At 43.1% G+C, this 20,926-nt stretch overlaps 1 protein-coding gene across 2 annotated transcripts in view; it reads right to left on the reverse strand.

Moving 5' to 3' along the window:
• Window positions 1-20,926, reverse strand: part of LOC126210221 (connectin-like) — an 802,365-nt gene that overhangs the window by 60,074 nt on the left and 721,365 nt on the right. For both annotated transcript variants that reach the window (XM_049939403.1, XM_049939402.1), the window contains one exon: window positions 5,062-5,243. In XM_049939403.1, coding sequence (XP_049795360.1) covers window positions 5,062-5,243 — 182 coding nt within the window. The remainder of the gene's footprint in view (window positions 1-5,061; window positions 5,244-20,926) is intronic.

Here is a 20,926-nt window from a genome sequence, read left to right on the forward strand (position 1 = left end):
CGTGATAATGAACTTCAGTTTTTGTTGATAACAAGTTTTGAAGCGTCTTTAAATTAGTGTTTTATGCACCCCAAGTCGTTACAAATAACCGGCTTTCTTACTTAAGAAGTTAATCATGTAATGTTTAAGTCTGTAACTAGTGTATGGTTCGAGTCATCTCCTACCCTCAGTCGCGAATTCATTCAGTCAGTATTCTCCGCCAGTGACAATAAAAGTCAAACTGTCATTATTTTGTTTTCCTTCGTTCCTTAGTTGCTTCAGATTTCATGGAAGTGTGTTCTGTCTATGCAATTAAATGAAAGGCTGCTTGTATTTGGCCATAAGCATTTCACATCTTTTATTTTCGAATCACCTTCTGCGGCTTGTAATAATAAATGTATTATGTAGCAGTTACAATTTGTTATTATGTTACATTTATTATCTTGTTTTTCAGACTCGAAACAACTTTTGTGACACAAGCATATGTTAAATTATTAAATTATCGTTTGGTGTTAGTTATGATTTCCAGTGTCAGTCCATATGTGTGGTCCTGAGGACGTGTTCATTCGGTCCTCATGCTCCAGCTGGCAGATTTCCGAAGCTCCTCACCCACTTTTATTATAACATATCACTTGCACCTTCCATTTTTTCATGTGTATGTGTGTGATTACAGAGCTTTGTGTTGGCAACTGTCGCTGTGTGTTTATATTCCGTATTTTGTTTGTGCTGTGTCTTTGGTTTGACATTTTACGTTTTGATTTGAGATAGAGAAATTATAAACTCTCGTTATGTTTCAGATTTCTCTTTGCTATTGTTTTTGTGGCTAAAACGATCAGGGAGCTAGTGCTTACATTTATATGGTCATTAATTACTTTCTGTTTCATTTTTGTATGTCAAAGTTTTCATGTAATGGCATAAAAAACTCGTGACATTACAAGAAACCTTTCATATACAGAGGGCCCTGGCAATGAAAAACAAGGTAATTAATGACCAAATCAATATACAAAAGACAGAAGATAAACACACGTCGACATTTGGCAACAGTACACTCTGTAAACACTCACATACAGATCGAACAATGAAAGGTACAAGTGATGTGCTTTAATAAATGTCCATGAGAAAACAAAAGAAATCGACCAGATGGAGCATGAGGACCAAAGGAAAAAATCTTCAGGTTCACACAAATAGACTAATATGGAATAACAACACTGGAAATCGTAAGTAACACAAAAAGATAATTTAATATCACGATCTTAGCGCTAAAAAAGTTGTTTCCAATCTGAAAAACAGGATGAAAAGAGTAACATAATATCAAGTTGTAACTATTACATAATACATTAATTATTATTATGGAAATAAACATGTATCACAGGCCACTGAAGATGCTTCGTTAGGAAAAGATGCGAAACGCTTGTGGCCAAAAACAAACTGCCTTTCATTTAGTTGCATAGACTGTTCACATTTCCATGAAAGGTCAAATGGTTCCACTGCATAATGTGGCATTTTCTCGATGTGGATGTAGTCAATGCCAGCATAGTGGTATGCGAAATAGATGTCGAAGGTAGAATGAGTCTCAAAGGCTTTAGAGTCGCTGTCATTGTATAGTTGGTTTTAAAAATTGTGTTCGGTAAATTACGTCCTCCATTGTTGACACACTGACGAAGTCTTTCCTGAACAGAGAAGATGTCTAGGAACAATTACTCTCAAAATTTCTAGAGAATATGGAGAGGTGTGAGCTGTGGTTTCGTTTTGTGGGAACCAGGCTTCTCCCTCTTCATGGTCGCCAACAGACTGGTTTAACTTAGATTGGAAGAAGGTCTCTATCATGTGACAGTAGAGATATGAATTACCCTTACAACTTCTTATTCGAAAAAATACGGAAACCAACACGAAATTCAGCAAAGTCGCACCAAATTGTCGCACGACGGCTGTGAAGCGGTCGTGGGTGAAACTCGTGAGGGTTTTCTGTTGCCCAGTTGCAGACGTTTTATTTATTTAGAGTATCTGACAGGTGGAAGTGGGCCTCACAAGAAGAAATCATAACAGAACCAGGGCAAATGTTTTGAAGAATTTCTTCGCACATAGTTCTGCCAGTTCCAAACTCTATTTCTCTCTCTATTCTTGGGTAACCATCATTCTATGTGGCTGTATGTGAACTTTTTTGTGCAGGATTCTTCTTACACTCCTAGCAGAAAATTATGGAGCAGATGAATGTTTCAGTGCTGAATGTTTTGGGGACTTCTGGACGGACGTTTCCACTGTAGAACGTGACGTTCTAAAGTTTGGTACGGAAAATCGAAAAGTAACAGAATCATGTCTGCCAAATTCGTACCGATGTGAAATTCTCGCTGAGTAGTAATCTAACAACCTTAATCAGGAATATAATTCTCCGCGACAGACGCATGATACTCATCTACCCAAGCCATTGCGCCTACTGAAAGTGTCAGGTACACCGTTATCGAGCTATCCTCCGACCACAACTCACACAGCAACTTCTCCAAACGCCGGAAATCTTTTTGCGTGACCACGTTCTACGCATTTTCTGTCAGAAACCAAATTCTTTACAGACTAAACACGTAAATCATGCAGCATTTACGCCAATAGTATGAACACCAAAAAGGTGTGCATTGTATACCACAAGAAGTGTCCCTCGTACCAAAATGGATGCGTCAGATGTGTTGTACTGGAAAATGCATGAGAAGTAATACGTGATGTGGAGAGTACCACTAAAGGTGAACTCTTTGGTTTAGCAGTGGTCCCACTGTGAAACAGCTCATAAACAATCTGTGAATCACTTTTTTTCAGGAAACTCTGAGGTTAATTTGATATGCACTTAATTACACTTATGTTAAGAAAATAATAATTCTAACAAAAAGGTTGTCGCTGGTAAACAAAGAGTCCAGTATAGTTATGGGGTAGAGGGATACACTCTATAAACCCTCAGAAATGAAACCTGGCAGTTGGTAGCTACGAGCGATATTCAGAAAGTAAGAAACGATAGGTCGTGAAACCGAAACCACAGTGAAAAACAAAACTGTTTTATTTGCAACGGTTAGCTACACCTTCTAGCTTCTTCCCTACACAGCCACTGGTCAGACATCTGTCGTAGCGTTGTATCAACATTTCTATTCCCTCATTATAGAAGGCAGCCGCCAGTGCTATTCGACAATTTTCTACTCTGGACTGCAGCTCGTTGCCTGTGTCGAAATATTCTTAGCCAGCGGTTCATTTGAGCAGAGATGAACCTCAGGGGTAGGCAATTACGGACTGTATTGTGGGTGATCAAACACTTCCCATCGAAAACGCTGCAGGAGCATCTTCACTGCCCCTGCAGAGTGCGGCCGAGAATTGTCGTGTGAAACGAACCGCATGACAGTTATGTCATGTGGATTGCATAGCTTCAGGCGAAATCTTCCGCCAGGTCCTCATACTTGGTGGGAGACGCTAATTTCTAGCCATTTTTACGTTCTCACTGTGAGTTCAGACCTGCAAAGAGCGACGTGATGCGATGGACGGACGTACTAGACACAGTGCTCAACGCATCTGTGCAAAGCTTCATCAGATTTTCACTGTATTTTGCATTTTGCGACTGATCGTTCCTTACTTTACGAATAACCCTCGTATATTCATGGAGACGATCTAGCTACAAGTGGCGCTCAATAAGTAAAGCACCTTTCTTTATATAAAAAAAGAAGAAACAGGTTGGTTTTGTACAGGATTCCAATGTGCAATATTATTCCTCACTCCTTTGGCTCAAAATATAATTTTTCAATGGAATCTCCGTTCAATGTCACGGTCTTACGCCACCTTTTTGTTGGGTAGGGCTGTGTACCCGCATGATACCATTCTACTGGTCGACGTCGGAGCAAACGTTTCGCTGCATCTATAACGTCTCCATAACCCGCGTTTTGCTTGCTGTGGGGAGATCATCCTTCATTGTACCAAACAGATGAAGGTCGGCAGGTGCGAGATCCGTTGTGTAGGGTGGATGAGAGAGAACAGTCCATTGAATTTTTGTGAGCTCCACTTGGGCGCGCAATCTTGTGTGTGGCCTTGGTGAGGTCTTGTAGAAGGAGACGTTCGTATGCACTTTTGTAGCGATAAACACGCAAAAGTCGTTTCTTGAGTTTTCCTTGCGCTTACATAATGAGGGAGGACATCAAACAGAATAACGCCTTCAGAGTCCCAGAAGATAGTCACTATGACTTTAACGACTGAGGGCACGGCCTTGAACTTTTTCTTTGGAGGAGAAGTGGTTTGGCGCCACTCCATGGATTGCCGCTTTTTGTTTGCGGTTCGAAATGATAATCATATGTCTCATCGCATGTGACGATGTTAGAGAAGTAATTGTCACGATCAGCCTCGTACCGTGCAAGAAATTACGCAAAAATGGTCCACCATTGCTCTTTATGGACTTCTGTTAGCCAGCGAGGAACCATGCGGGCACGCAACTTTGAGTACCCCAACTGGTGAACGAGTGCGTCAGCGTTACCAACAGAGACGTCCAGTTGGACAGTGCGGTTTGTAATTGTGATCTGTGGATCACCTCGAATGAGAGTGTCCGCACGTTCCGACATTGCAAGAGTCACGGCAGTGCTCGGCCTGTCGCCACTGGGGTGACCGGACAGGTATGCGCGGCCTTGTGGAGATGACGACAGACACCTCGCCCGATTCAACGTGCTTTTGTTCACCACAAGGTATGCATTCCGCAAGTGACTATGAATATCTGCGATGCCTCGGTTTTCCCCCAAAAGAAACTCAATGGCACATCTCTGCTTGGAATGCCATTTTTAAGGTTCGAGTAATGTCACCACAGAGCGGAATTTTGTGAAACTATTCGGTCCAAACCGAGATTATTCCATTATGATTCACAAAAAATTCCACATTTTTTCCAGCCGAAATGGGCCGAGAAAAAAATGCGCTGCATTACTTATTGAACGCCCTTCGGAAACTGAGCATTTGTTTCAAAGCTTACCTTTTAGTTATGTGGGTCCTGACCGGATTCAAGCAGTGTATTGGTGGGACCTGTGTTGGGCCAGTGCAGTGAAAGTAGGGGACCGTGGGGAGCTGGTGATGGCTCACCTGGTTGGCATCCTGGTGAGCTTTCCGTCACCGCGGACGTTGAGACTGAGCGTGCGGATTCCGGGCTGCGACTGGAACGCTGACCACGCCGCCTCATCGTCTGGAGGCGTCGAGAACACCAGGCACGTGGCGGACGCCACCTGTCCGGTCTCGCCGCTCTTGCAGTAGCAGAACACCGGCGACTGAAACACCGATAGAGACCTTTACATCGAACAACCGGTCACTTGTTGCCACTCTTGCAGAACAAGAAATGTAGAGAGAGAAGTAGAAGGAGAAAACTGACAGGGTGAAGAGGGAGATATAGTGAGAGGGAGTGAGAGACAGAGAGAGAGGGGAGGGGGAGACAGAGAGACGGAGAGAGAGATCAAAAATACCAAGACAAGAACAGACTGGGAAAGAGAGAAGAGAAGGAGAGAAAGTGAGCAAAAACTGACAGCGTGAAGTAGCAGAGATGTACAAATAGACGGGAAAAATGTCAAGGTAAAGAAGGTAACACAGCCTGTGCATGTGTGTGTGAGGTGGGGGAGTGATGTATGAAGGAGAGAAATAAAGAGATAGAGGGACAGAAAGAGAGAGGGGTGAGGACGGATAGAGAGAGAGCAAGAGAGAGCGAGAGAAGAGAGGGATAGAAAGTAGGAAAGATGAGCAAAATACTGACAGGGTGAAGCATCGAGAGGGGAAATACTGTCAGGGGTCTGTATGGTGAAGGAAATAGACTGGGAGGAAGAAAGAAGGAGAGATAGAAAGGTAGGAGGAAGACGCTGGACATAGACTGGAAGAGATCGATTGGATACTGAGAGTCGAAGAAGAGAATTCGAGAGACACAAGAAACTTATGACAAACAGTAAGAATTTGTAGACTGAAGCGAGAGCTCAATGACGAAACTGGACTGAATTTTTTCACCAGTTATATTCTTTACTTTTCTCTCTTGGAAAGTTTTGTAATTCAAAACACAGTTGTTTTTAAAAACATAACGAAAGGGAGGCTGCGCTCTGCCGCTGACAGGTCCTTGCTCAGGTTATTTTCGTTTTATTTCTTATTTTCCGGAAATTTTTCAGGTAGAAGCCCTGTAACCATGACGGATGTTTTGCTCTTTTAAGTCTGCAACTGGCACGGCTGTATTACAGCGAGAAAGCATTAGGACGTGTAGGCTACACACAGTGGGCACCTGTGGCGGCCTGTTTACATTTCCTTCACTTGAGATGCATTTTGTACGGGCTGCTAAGATAAAACTCCGATATGCATGCATTGTGAACTGAGCGTGAGAAACTTTCTACACGCCGAAACGTTTCAGAGAAATTATACGTCAAGTCCTGCTGAGAAATCATTTCGTAACGGACAGTCTCCGGAAAGGGTCACAACTAATTAAACAAAATGGTTCAAATGGCTCTGAGCACTATGGGACTCAACTGCTGAGGTCATTAGTCCCCTAGAACTTAGAACTAGTTAAACCTAACTAACCTAAGGACATCACAAACATCCATGCACGAGGCAGGATTCGAACCTGCGACCGTAGTGGTCTTGCGGTTCCAGACTGCAGCGCCTTTAACCGCACGGCCACTTCGGCCGGCTAATTAAACAAATAAACTGAAAAATCACCACAGGTTACACAACCGTCAACTTAGAAACATGGTTCTGTTTCGCCAATTTTTAAAGGATTCGCACAGGGTTTGTTGCACCAGTAAGAAAGTTGTCACCATAAATCGGGTCAGATTACCATTGTCTGTATGTCGTCTGTGCCACGATTCATCTGTGTTAATAGACTGTCTTTAACACGACGGCTAATCGTAAAGTTTCAACTCTAAAAAGTTAAAATTATGTAATTAATATTTTGTTTTGTAGCAGGTACATGGGGTGTTAATTCTTAACTTGAGACAGCTAAATATCTCGGAAACGAATCATCGTACGAAAAAAGTGTTGAATGTGAAAAGTTAATATTAGTAAAGGGGACATCCGTCTGTACTACAGCTGGCTACCTGCTAAACCAACTTTATATTTTCAAATGTTAACTCCCCATTTTATTACATATTTGGATTCTACGGCAAAAAATACATATGCTTTACAAAACCATTGCTTTCCGTTTGTGGTAGATAGCGCTGTAATTGACAAATATCAAATCCTCCTGTTTTTGCAATTAAGAACCAATGCATTCCAGTACACAATTCATTTACGATGTAAATGTACCGCTTTATGTTCTAACGATTGATATTTATGTTTCAAATTTACTTAAGTGTTGAACATTTGGTTGTACACTCCAGTATGGTTGGAAACTAAAATTGGCGTGATCCAGCAACTACGACATGGACGTACGTAATAGTTTTCTGTTCCTGTCGGGATGCTTTATTTTGGTAAGTCCATTTGCCATAGATCACTGAGGCGCGTGATTTCGGTGAGTATTCATAGCAGGTGCGCCTGTCACTATCACTCTATGGATAATTTACCTTAATACAATAGCTGACCGTTGTGGCCGACCGGTTCTAGGCGCTTCAGTCTGGAACCGCGCTGCTGCCACGGTCGCAGGTTCGAATCCTGCCTCGGGCACGGATGTGTGTGATGTCAAAAATGGTTCAAATGGCTCTGAGCACTATGGGACTCAACTGCTGAGGTCATAAGTCCCCTAGAACTTAGAACTACTTAAACCTAACTAACCTAAGGACAACACACACATCCATGCCCGAGGCAGGATTCGAACCTGCGACCGTAGCGGTCGCGCGGTTCCAGACTGTAGCGCCAGAACCGCTCGGCCACCAGCGGCCGGCAAGTGTGATGTCCTTAGGTTAGTTAGGTTTAAGTAGTTCTAAGTCTAGGGGACTGATGACCTCAGATGTTAAGCCCCATAGTGCTTAGAGCCATTTGAACCATTTTGAACCTTAATACAATGTCTGCGGTTTGTATTCCGCCGGTAGCCGCAAAGCGGCCAGTGCGAGGGTTACGGCGTTTTGATGGTGTAACGGGGCATCTTCCTCTAGCGTTACTTTTCCTCAACAGTAGTTATCGATAACGGTATAATTCTTCGAATTTTGGACTGGTCAGTAATATCTCAGTTGCTTTTCTGAAAACTTTCATATAATTTTTTACACAGTATGTTATATTTCAAGCTAAAATTTATGAAAACGAATTATTTTATAAAATATTTTAGTCTCGATGTTATGATCAATAAGTACTAGTTCTGTATCTACAATTAAAATTATTTTGTTTTAGAATCGTTTGAAATTACGAACAACTGGCACACTTAAAATTTCTATTATTAATCACGCAATACTGTACCGGTTACTACGTTTGTTTCTGGATTCATTTATGAAATAATAATCGAAATCAATAATGTAACAGAAACTAGTAGAAATTACTTTGTTAAGAAAAATTGTTAAACCTTTTGGAATATCGTTATTTCCGCAGACTGTGATAGTCATAAGCATGCCTCTGATGTGATCGGACGTAGTCTTGTATTTTGTGTCAACAACGCAATTTCGGCTTTGTTAATGTGAAAAATCAAAAGACTGTATGATATACTAAAATGTGAAAAATAGATTTACGTAAAATCAAACATTCTGCAACAACAATCTTCACATTTATATAGATCAATCCAACAGTGTGCGGTAGCGTTCTCGCTTCCCACGCCCGGGTTCCCGGGTTCGATTCCCGGCGGGGTCAGGGATTTTCTCTGCCTCGTGATGGCTGGGTGTTGTGTGATGTCCTTAGGTTAGTTAGGTTTAAGTAGTTCTAAGTTCTAGGGGACTGATGACCATAGCTGTTAAGTCCCATAGTGCTCAGAGCCAATCCAACAGTGAGTACCTAAAAATGTGAGACTTTCAGCTTCAAGAATCAGATCCCTAGACAAGAAGAACTGGAGGTAACTCAACATGACAAAGTAAGTAAACTAGAAAGATTATTGTAAGCTTCCCTTCTCTCAAATTTTCACAAAAGACTGCAAGTAGGAAGGAGAGGGTACATTAAAATGGAAACATACACCGAAATCAGTCACCCTGATGGCGTTGTTCGACGGCCGTCGCCGAAATCAACCGTTCCAATAGTTTGGGAACTCACCACAATCAATCCCGTAGGGAACAGAGAATATATTAACAGCTTATTTGCTATAAATTTCAATTTTTGTACTGTAGAATTACAATTTCAATACTAAAGAAACTTCAAACATCTGTATCAAGCGTTACAACACAAAGGTAAAGATTAACATCGTACATGACTTGTAGAATCAAATGAGTTGGTTCTTAATAGAAAGACGGCACACTTAATACAGGGTGTTTGTAAATGAATATTGGGGTTTTAACGCTTTATAATATCTATTACATTAATCTTACAGTCATAAGTGATATGTCAAATGAAAGAGCAACTCAAACAGTTTTACCAAGAATCTTATAAATGTTCACTGGCATAACGAAGTACACGGTTGGTTGAACTTCACTGCACCTAAGCGCTAGATAGGCTGCAAGGGGGCCAATGGCACGGCTTGCTTTGCATGGTCTCCACGTTCACCCGACTTAACGCCATGCGATTTTTTCCTTTGGGTCTTAATCAAGGATCGTGTGTACGTGCCTCCGCTACCAGCAGACCTCCCTGAAATAAGAAAAAAATGGCTCTGAGCACTATGCGACTTAACTTCTGAGGTCATCAGTCGCCTAGAACTTAGAACTAATTAAACCTAACTAACCTAAGGACATCACACACATCCATGCCCGAGGCAGGATTCGAACCTGCGACCGTAGCGGTCGCTCGGCTCCAGACTGTATCGCTCAGAACCGCACGGCCACTCCGGCCGGCCCTGAAATAAGAAACCGGATTGAAGCAGCTGTTGCTACAATCACTGAAGACACACTTATCAACGTTTGGGAAGAACTCGGCTATAGACTTGATGTGTGCCGTGTGACAAATGGTGCTCACATTGAACATTTATAAGGTTCTTGGTAAAACTGTTTGAGTTGCTCTTTCATTTGACATATCATTTACGACTGTAAGGTTAACATAATAAATATTATAAAGCGTTAAAACCCCGATATTCATGTATAAACACCCTGTATTTATTTTATTACAACACCATGTACCACGAATGGAAAACAATGTTTTGAGTAAACCGTACGTCATTTTTGGGGAAAGATCCGAATATGCAATAAAAATGCATGGTTCCCATTTGAAGATATAAAGCTGACTCCCACCCACGCAGGAGGGATGGTTGGGAGATGTCCGTTGTAGCACAGGTGGTTGTCCCTTTTCCTAATATTAACTTTTCACATGGAACATTTTTTTCGTACGATGCATCGTTTTCGAGATATTTAGTTCTCTCAAGTTAAAACAAATACCCTGTGTGTTTACACTGCAAGTACACAGTGAAACGCCAGTGTCACGGTGCTGTAGCAGACATATAAAAACCCAAATCAAAATGTCATATCCCGTTTGCGGAGTATTGTGCAATATTTTTTGTCAAAAATTCGTATGACACAAGTGCCTCCAGTGTGATGAAAGAAGGCTGAATGATGGCGAACGAAGAGACAGACCACCTCTCAGTCAGGGACCGTCAAACGCTAAAGAAAGGGGACCATGGTGCTCAGAGACTGCCGTATTACAAAGCGCGTATAGTGAATGCATTTTCAACAACTTCAACGATATTTTTAACATGACAAAGCACGACGCTCACTGGGTTCTGCTACTGCTCACATTCACTCACAAATCCTTTCGAAATGAGGCAGCAGCAGACATGTTGCAGCTGAATGAGACCACTTCAGGTGACTTTTTGAGGCACCTAACCATCATGGAGGAGAGTTGCGTGAATGACGACGAAACGAGAAAGCAAGCAGTGGTAAAATGTGGGTTGAGTCTCGCTTTTCCAAATGCCCCAACCTGCATTGGGGAAAGTGATTGTGACTGCCATGATACTGTTATGACACATAATAGTAAGGGGTAGGAAATTAGGAGCCAGTATGTCAAGTGGATCAGGCCCTTCACACATTACGACACCATCTGCCGAGTGCGAATACACATTCAGCAGAAAGACGACTGTTACAGAAAACCAAAGCAAGTGAGACAAGCCTATTTGTTAACTTGTAAGACATGGTGCAAGAAACACTATTTTTTACACAAGAGCACATGACAAGGAACTGACACAGCAGTTAACAGCCTGTTTAGAATAGGAAGAACACATGTGGGCATTACAAATCAAGCCTCACATCACAGCCTCATGGTAGTCCCCTTTAAATTATCCAGTGTTCCAACTCTCATCATGTATTGGTCATTGAGATCGATCACATTCACAATAATAGCATTCGACTCTATGATTACAATACTGTAGTGAATCTATGTCCTAGATGTTCAGCACAGTCTATGAACAAAGCAAAGATATACTTGAGATGATAGTGTTCATCTGATGATCCTCCTGCTGCTCACTGTCTACCATCTACCAATGGAGAAAATGACTGCCTTCTGACGACACCGTATCATAGGGTGTTGACAGCATTGAACTTGAACATGGAAGCCAGTAACATAGCCTCTTGGGGACTACATTCCTGTTCAACACACAGGAGCCTTCAAGTGCTGAAACCTAGCGTGCCGGTAGGGAGGAACCACAGTTGTGGATGTGGTATCCATAGTTCTGATTCCACACTGTAGCTGCACTCTCGTAGATTGGCACTAAGAGAGCGGGAGAGCGGACGAACTACGCCGACCACAGCGCCCTCTAGCCGACGCTGTGGAGCTCAACCAGCGCTGCTCTGCTTTCTGTCCAGTTGAGCAACAGCAGACGGCCTGGATACATCGCTTCAACTTGAGAGTGTGTTGGCTTGCTATTGAGACTGTACTACCGGGTGATCAAAAAGTCAGTATAAATTTGAAAACGTAATGAACCACGGAATAATGTAGATAGAGAGGTAAAAATTGACACACATGCTTGGAATGACATGGGGTTTTATTAGAACCACCCCATATTGCTAGACGCGTGAAAGATTTCTTGCGCGCGTCGTTTGGTGATGATCGTGTGCTCAGCCACCACTTCCGTCATGCTTGGCCTCCCAGGTCCCCAGACCTCAGTCCGTGCGATTATTGGCTTTGGGGTTACCTGAAGTCGCCAGTGTATCGTGATCGACCGACATCTCTAGGGATGCTGGAAGACAACATCCGACGCCAATGCCTCACCATAACGCCGGGCATGCTTTACAGTGCTGTTCACAACATTATTCCTCGGCTACAGCTACTGTTGACGAACGATGGCGAACATATTGAGCATTTCCTGTAAAGAACTTCATCTTTGCTTTGTCTTATTTTGTTATGCTTATTATTGCTATTCTGACCAGATGAACCGCCATCTGTCGGACATTTTTTGAACTTTTGTATTTTTTTTTGGTTCTAATAAAACCCCATGGCATTCCAAGCATGTGTGTCAATTTGTACCTCTCTATCTACATTATTCCGTGATTTATTCAGTTTTCAAATTTGTACTGACTTTTTGATCACCCGGTACTTAAGACGAGAATACGGCTTCGCACCTACGTGCTCATCACCGCAAAATCATGTAACCATTAACTGACTTGTTTTTGCCAAGAGTAAACATTTTTAACATTACACGCAGTACCGAAGTGCTTTACCTCTCCTGATCCTACTCGCTTCCTTCATTCGGCCTAATTTGCGTATCACAGGAGCAGACCCACGCGCCGCCTTCCCAGCGGGATACAAAAGTGGAATGGTGTACCAAGTTCCGTGCTGGCCGTGATTTGACACCAGACGCCGGTCTATCTGAGCGGCCAGTTTCATCTACTGATTTCAAGGAACCTGGTGTCTCCGTCACTGGCGAACGGTGCTGCGCAACGGTGGAGCAACAACGGCGTGCAATTAAGGCCGAAACTCCGACAAGAGGTGTTGCTGCTTGATATTAATGCACGTTCCATTATCAGTAATGTCGTAGCGCAGAAGTTACGCCAGTTCAGATGGGAGTCACTTTAGCTCCCGCCGTATAGATCTGATCTCTCCCCATGCGATTACTACGCCTTCGATCACTTCAAAAAGGGCTTGAAGGGTCGACGATTCTTGTCGAACAAGGATGTGCGGCAGGCAGTTACGGACATCTTTAGTCCATAGGACCTGACGTTTTACCAAACCGATATCTAACACCTGCTGGGACGGTGGAATGATTGTCTCAGTGCTCAAGGCGATTTTGCCTGATTGGCATACCGACTCTGGACTGTACGGCTTTCGAAAGTAAACTTTTTGATCGCCCTCTTATACAGGATGTCAAAAATCTTTTGGATCAAACTGAAAAAAAAAATGGTTCAAATGACTCTGACCACTACGGGACTTAACATTTGAGGTCATCAGTCCCCTAGGACTTAGAACTTCTTAAACCTAACTAACCTACGGACATCACACACATCCATGCCCGAGGCAGGATTTGAACCTGCGACCGTAGCGGTCGAGCGGTTCCAGACTGAAGCGCCTAGAACCTATTTACAACTGTACAGAAACCAGATGCCGGTTGTAAGAGTCGAGGGCCATGAGCGGGAAGCAATGGTTGAGAAGGGAGTGAGACAGAGTTGTAGCCTATCCCCGAACTTTCTCAATCTGTATATTGATAAAGCAGTAAAGGAAACAAAAGAAAAATTTAGAGTAGGAATTAAAAACCAGGGAGAAGAAATAAAAGCTTTGAGGTTTGCCGATGACACTATAATTCTAAAAGAGACAGCAAAGGCCTTGGAAGAGCAATTGAACGGGATGACAGTGTTTTGCAAGGAGGGTATAAGATGAACATCAGCAAAAGCCGAACGAGGATAATGCAACGTACTCGAATTGAATCAGGTGCTGCTGAGGGAGTTAGACTAGGAAAAGAGAGGGTACCAGAAAACTGATGATGGACGAAATAGTATGGGTAAAAGATGTAGACTGGCAATTGTAACAAAAGCACATCTGAAGAAGAGAAATTTGTTAACATCGAGTATAGATCTAACAGTCAGGAAGTCTTTTCTTAAGGTATTTGTATGGCGTGTAGCCATGTACAGAAGTGAAACGTGGACGGTAACCTGTTTAGACAAGAAGAGAATAGAAGCCTTTGAAATGTTTTGCTACATGAGGATGCTGGAGATTACATGGGTAGATTACGTAACTAATGAGGAAGTACTGAAGAGAACTGGGGAGAAAAGAAATTTATGGTATAACTTGGCTAGAAGAGGAGACCGGTTGGTAGGACGCATTATGAGACGTAAAGGGATCTCCAATTTAGTACTGAGGGGAAGCGAGGGGGGATAAAACTGTAGAGGGAAATCAAGAAATGCAGATTCAGAATGATGTAGGTAGCAGTAGTGCAAAATTGAATCCTGTGGCACTCCTTTTGTGATTGTTTCCTCCCGGTCACTATAGTTTTGTACCTTTTGGACACTGTCTGAATTATTCAGCATAGCCTTTTATGTTCTGCGTGTTGCGAATGACTGAAATCAGTTTTGCGTGAAACCATCAATTCCAGAAAACTTGAGTTTTTAAGTGAGTAATATGATCTAAACAACCAGACTGCTTGGAAACATCACCAAAAATAACACCTGGCGACGTATTATTATTTACAGCTTTGTATTACTTGATGACTGAATGTGTAAATAGATTTGGTCATCGAGCAACCCTTCTGCAATTCAAACTGGTATCCTAAGTAAATCGCTTCCATTTAAGTGTCCGACTACTCTTGAGTACTTTAATTTTTCGAGTGTTTTGAAAAACGATGACACTAAGGAAATTGCACGATAATTATTTCAGTCTGTCTTGTAACCTTTTTTATGAAGTGGTTTAATAACTGCATATTTTAGCCTGTCTGAAAAAATTCCCTGTGCCAGTGATGCATTGGATACATCACTAAGGACATTATTTATTAAGCTGGAACAGAATTTCAGAATTTTGTCTACAATTCTATCAACACCAAAGGAACTGCTTCTTTTTTTATAAACAATTAATTTCGGTGACGGTTGTTGGTGCTATTTCTTTTTGCTTTAAGTTTCGTGGAATGACATTTTTAATATATTGTCTTGCTTCTTCAAATGAACCATATTATCCCACATTTGCTGCTAAGTTTAGACAGTGACTAATAAAAGTACTAGCAGCTTGTGAGTTATTACCCGTTCTAGCCACAAGTTCACATTTACCTTTCATATTGGCTCGTTAGTGGGTCTACGTTTAATGGAACGTTTTTACTCCTATTACGGTACAGATTCACCTCTCTTGGTTTTCGCTGTTATTTGTGATACAGCCTACGTAAAATAAGCAGTTGAGGCCGCTGGATCTAGTTGCTACTGCGACGGGAAAGATTTGGTAAAAGAGAGGAAAGCAAATAGCAGACAATTAAAAAGAAATCTGGCGTAAAAAACACACTCAAATTACTCAGTTTAAGAGGTGCATCATTTAGTTCTTTAAGGTTTGGGACATCCATTGTTAAAGAGTCAATAAGCTAATCGTGGAGATAAATGATATCGTTCTCACCGAGCCTGTCTGTTGTAAGATTGTCGCTGAAAATTGAGGCGGCTGCAGAGTCCTATGGTAGAGACACTTCTATTGGACTCGGCTACTGAAGGAACGTTTGGAGGAAGGTAATTCCAAGACGCCAACACTTAAGTTGTAATAGGCATGTGTACATTCTGTCACTGAGCAACTATAGAATAGGAGTATAGGTGCAGTAGAGATACTGCACAGACGATTCAAGTCCTAACGTAGGTATAAACAGTGTTTCCAGTGCCTGGTGCTGAGACGCGAAACGCCAAAATGCCAAGTTATAATTCGCTGGTCGTAAATCGAGCGCCACAGTGTAGGCCACCTGCTCTACTTTTATTAGTGGATGGAGGTAATGATAGTAGAGTGAGACAATGTGAAACCTAGCTGTAAAATATTGGGAGGGAACTTCTTGTTTAAGTTACATTATAAAGAAACTGGTCGTCAGGCATAACACACTATCATGAATAAATAAGACGGCGACGCACTGTGGCTGCATTTGAATTTCAATCTCTTCTAAATTACGTTCTAGTATGTATTAAAAAAGGAGGACTAATAGTGAAAGCTGTTGAGGATGTGAGTTTGCTCGCTGGCCTCCAAAGGAAACCGCGCGGCTTTCTAGATCCTTATAGCTTCCGAAAATGAGTCTCTAATAATACTTCTGTAAGATCATCAATATGCATACAGCAACCTTACTATACCGAGATCGAATGCATTTAAACGCAAAATTGAAATCGTGATGGGATTGTGCAATCGCAAATTAGAGCTCAAGTATTGTCATGAACCTACGCATGTGATCTACTCATACTTCAATGACAAGATATAAAGGATCATTAAAAACACGTACGAAACAAAACAAGGCTGGTTCCCGCTGTTAATTTACCGTAGCATAACTTGTATATGAGAGATGTGCGGCCCCTGGGTTGCAATCGTTCATAATGTATAGAAAAAGTAACATTAAAAATCAACAAAGGTATAAAAATTAACGAACTCTGATCTAAAGATGTTTTGTGTACTTATGCCAGATATTAATTACGTGAAAGACAAGCTAAAAGCTTTAGATGCAAACAGACATATAAGAATCGTTGTCATTGTATATAATCTATAAATAGCAAGTCACAATTACAGTCTCGATCTACTGATCTTTATTGCTCGTTTGGTCTTGATCTCGTTGCTCCTATGTCGCACCGAACTACTTTCGTTTCATTTGTTATAAGAGCGAATGTTCTTATCTGTACTTATAGGTCGGTATTCAGGGAAATGTATCATGGTTAAGATTCTTGATACAACGTAAAGCAACGCTGAGCGTAAATGTACTCATTTATTAGATAATAACATACATTCGCCAATTATTAGAGATTTTCCAGAAATGTAGCACAGCCGCTGCGGAGGCGAAAAGGATTGTCGCTGGCCGCCATTTGATTCGCCATTACGCGGATTTTTTAAATTACCGTATAAAAAAACCAACAGCGCACTCTAACCCGTAAGAAATTCTTAAAATATGGAATAAATTATCCTGGCGAGTATTTAAGTACAAAAACTTTGATTAAAATACCAGAACTTGGCCTAAGTAGAAAAAGGTAAAGTATACGATCCTGGCTTGGCTGAATGAAACTGCGTAACTAATTGACATTTAATTTCCAACTGTACCGACAGTGAGGAGAGGGTCAGTTTACATTTCTTGCGAACCTGAACCCACGTATACGAAGTGCAACAGTATAGCTTACGTCATTGTGATTGTTTTTATTAGATATTTAAAAAATGAACCATTTAGCCTGTAAAAGTCTTAGCTTGACCTTAGTGTAAATTTTCGCGACGTGCAGGTGACATTATTTCGAACAACGCATACAGAACCGACACCGCACTTGTATTATCTCAAACATCCTATCTCTTATACACCATAGAGAAAAAGATTTTGTTATTGAATGGTTTATGAGCACAAGCAGAATATTACGAGTCTCATTGACTCTCTGGCATGATGAGTGTACGTAAATGTTATACAATCGTACACGCATTTGTTGACTCATTCGTGACAAACACTCTATATACTGTATGCAGTGCAACAACACGTGGACGAAAGTACACTACCACACCAAAATGTCGAAAGTTCTAAGCTCCTGAACATTGAAACGTCACAGAGAACTGTGAGATGAAATAATTTTGTTATTTCATATGATTCTTTAGTGACTATGAATTTCCACTGTTGGTAATGTGGACCCAGCGGATTTCCTCAGCGGTGCGCTATCATCAAGAAAACAAATTAAAACTGTGGAGCAAAGTGCGAAATAATGCGAATGGCACAAATGGTTTGAAGAACCAAAAACTCTTCTAACGATTTATAGCCTCATGCAATACAGTTTGTGTAGTGGACTGTTAAGGCAGCCAGTCCACAGTGAAGTAGCCGAAAGGGCACGTGTCAACTCACGCCGTCTGGCGTTAAGTCTGGAACAGGATACGTGATGAATGTGATAAAGAAAAGAACGTAGCTACTAGAACACTTAACTTTTATATCGTCCTTTGGTATACAGCATTCTTGATGATACAAGTGAGACTCTTTAGATTCATGAAGTAACTAATGGCGCCTTGCTAGGTCGTAGCCATGGACTTAGCTGAAGGCTATTCTAACTGTCTCTCGGCAAATGAGAGAAAGGCTTCCATCAGTGTAGTCGCTAGCAATGTCGTCGTACAACTGGGGCGAGTGCTCGTACGTCTCTCGAGACCTGCCTTGTGGTGGCGCTCGGTCTGCGATCCTGACAGTGGCGACACGCGGGTCCGACATGTACTAATGGACCGCGGCCGATTTAAGCTACCACCTAGCAAGTGTGGTGTCTGGCGGTGACACCACAGTTTGAACAGTGAAACATATTACCCAGCAATCACTGAAAGGTACGAATTTTCTGAGTTTCTAAGTACATTAACGCAAAAACGACTTTAGCTGCGAACACGCGTGTAATGCATTGATTTGCACTAATTATTCCTGCTAACTGAAATATCGTATACTGTTATAAGCGTTGCCTCATGTGCACTTCCTTTGTTTAATCGCTACACAAGCTCGTCACGCGGATGAACGAAAACCTCCTAAATATCTGACTTTTATATACACGGTCCAGTCACATTAATACGAGGGTGTCCGCCCCTGGTAGCTGATTGGTCAGCGCGACGGAATGTCATAGCTAGCGGCTCAGGTTCGATTCCCGGCTGGGTCGGAGATTTTCTCCGCTCAGGGACTGAGTGTTGTGTTGTCCTTATCATTATCATTTCATCTACATCGACACGCAAGTCACCGAAGTGGCGTCAATTGGAAAGACTTGCACCCGGGAAACGGCCGACCCGACGGGAGGCTCTAGCAATACGGTGTTTCCAATACGAGGGTTGGAACTTTAATAGTGGCAGCTACACTCCTGGAAATGGAAAAAAGAACACATTGACACCGGTGTGTCAGACCCACCATACTTGCTCCGGACACTGCGAGAGGGCTGTACAAGCAATGATCACACGCACGGCACAGCGGACACACCAGGAACCGCGGTGTTGGCCGTCGAATGGCGCTAGCTGCGCAGCACTTGTGCACCGCCGCCGTCAGTGTCAGCCAGTTTGCCGTGGCATACGGAGCTCCATCGCAGTCTTTAACACTGGTAGCATGCCGCGACAGCGTGGACGTGAACCGTATGTGCAGTTGACGGACTTTGAGCGAGGGCGTATAGTGGGCATGCGGGAGGCCGGGTGGACGTACCGCCGAATTGCTCAACACGTGGGGCGTGAGGTCTCCACAGTACATCGATGTTGTCGCCAGTGGTCGGCGGAGGGTGCACGTGCCCGTCGACCTGGGACCGGACCGCAGCGACGCACGGATGCACGCCAAGACCGTAGGATCCTACGCAGTGCCGTAGGGGACCGCACCGCCACTTCCCAGCAAATTAGGGACACTGTTGCTCCTGGGGTATCGGCGAGGACCATTCGCAACCGTCTCCATGAAGCTGGGCTACGGTCCCGCACACCGTTAGGCCGTCTTCCGCTCACGCCCCAGCATCGTGCAGCCCGCCTCCAGTGGTGTCGCGACAGGCGTGAATGGAGGGACGAATGGAGACGTGTCGTCTTCAGCGATGAGAGTCGCTTCTGCCTTGGTGCCAATGATGGTCGTATGCGTGTTTGGCGCCGTGCAGGTGAGCGCCACTATCAGGACTGCATACGACCGAGGCACACAGGGCCAACACCCGGCATCATGGTGTGGGGAGCGATCTCCTACACTGGCCGTACACCACTGGTGATCGTCGAGGGGACACTGAATAGTGCACGGTACATCCAAACCGTCATCGAACCCATCGTTCTACCATTCCTAGACCGGCAAGGGAACTTGCTGTTCCAACAGGACAATGCACGTCCGCATGTATCCAGTGCCACCCAAGGTGCTCTAGAAGGTGTAAGTCAACTACCCTGGCCAGCAAGATCTCCGGATCTGTCCCCCATTGAGCATGTTTGGGACTGGATGAAGCGTCGTCTCACGCGGTCTGCACGTCCAGCACGAACGCTGGTCCAACTGAGGCGCCAGGTGGAAATGGCATGGCAAGCCGTTCCACAGGACTACATCCAGCATCTCTACGATCGTCTCCATGGGAGAATAGCAGCCTGCATTGCTGCGAAAGGTGGATATACACTGTACTAGTGCCGACATTGTGCATGCTCTGTTGCCTGTGTCTATGTGCCTGTGGTTCTGTCAGTGTGATCATGTGATGTATCTGACCCCAGGAATGTGTCAATAAAGTTTCCCCTTCCTGGGACAATGAATTCACGGTGTTCTTATTTCAGTTTCCAGGAGTGTATTTATGTACAGCTCGTACAAAATAGATACGTGTTTCAAAGTGTTACCGACCTTCAAAATAGTGCCCAGCATTGTGTATAACCCGTTGCCAGCGATGTGGAAGTCGTAGGATACTCTTAGCAGTGCCAGTTGTGTTGACAGTTGCCCTACGAATTTGTAGCAGTTCTGAAGCGAATGGCGTGAAGTGTTTCCTTCAGTATAGAAATCGAGTTGAACTTACGAGGGCTTTAGTCAGGGGATTGCAGTAGGTGGTACAGCACTTAGCAGCCGCATCAGTCAAACAAATCGCTAACAGTTTGTACTGTACGTGCTTGAGCACTGTCCTGCAAAATGATGGCCAGGTCCTGCAGGAAGTGTCATCACTTCTGTCTCTAAGCTGGTCGTAGGTTGTGTTCCAAAAATAAACAGCACTAACAGTATCCTACGATCTCCACATCGCTGGCAGCGGGTTACACAATGCTGGTGACTACTTTGAAGATCAGTAAAGCTTTGAAACACGTATCTATTTTGTACGAGCTGTAGATAAATAGTTGTCACTATTAATGTTCCAACCCTGGTACTTATGACTGCGACTTTGTTGGATGTCAAAGT

Source organism: Schistocerca nitens, chromosome 10 (assembly GCF_023898315.1).
Source record: "Schistocerca nitens isolate TAMUIC-IGC-003100 chromosome 10, iqSchNite1.1, whole genome shotgun sequence".
In the NCBI taxonomy this organism is placed as follows: Eukaryota; Metazoa; Arthropoda; class Insecta; order Orthoptera; family Acrididae; genus Schistocerca; species Schistocerca nitens.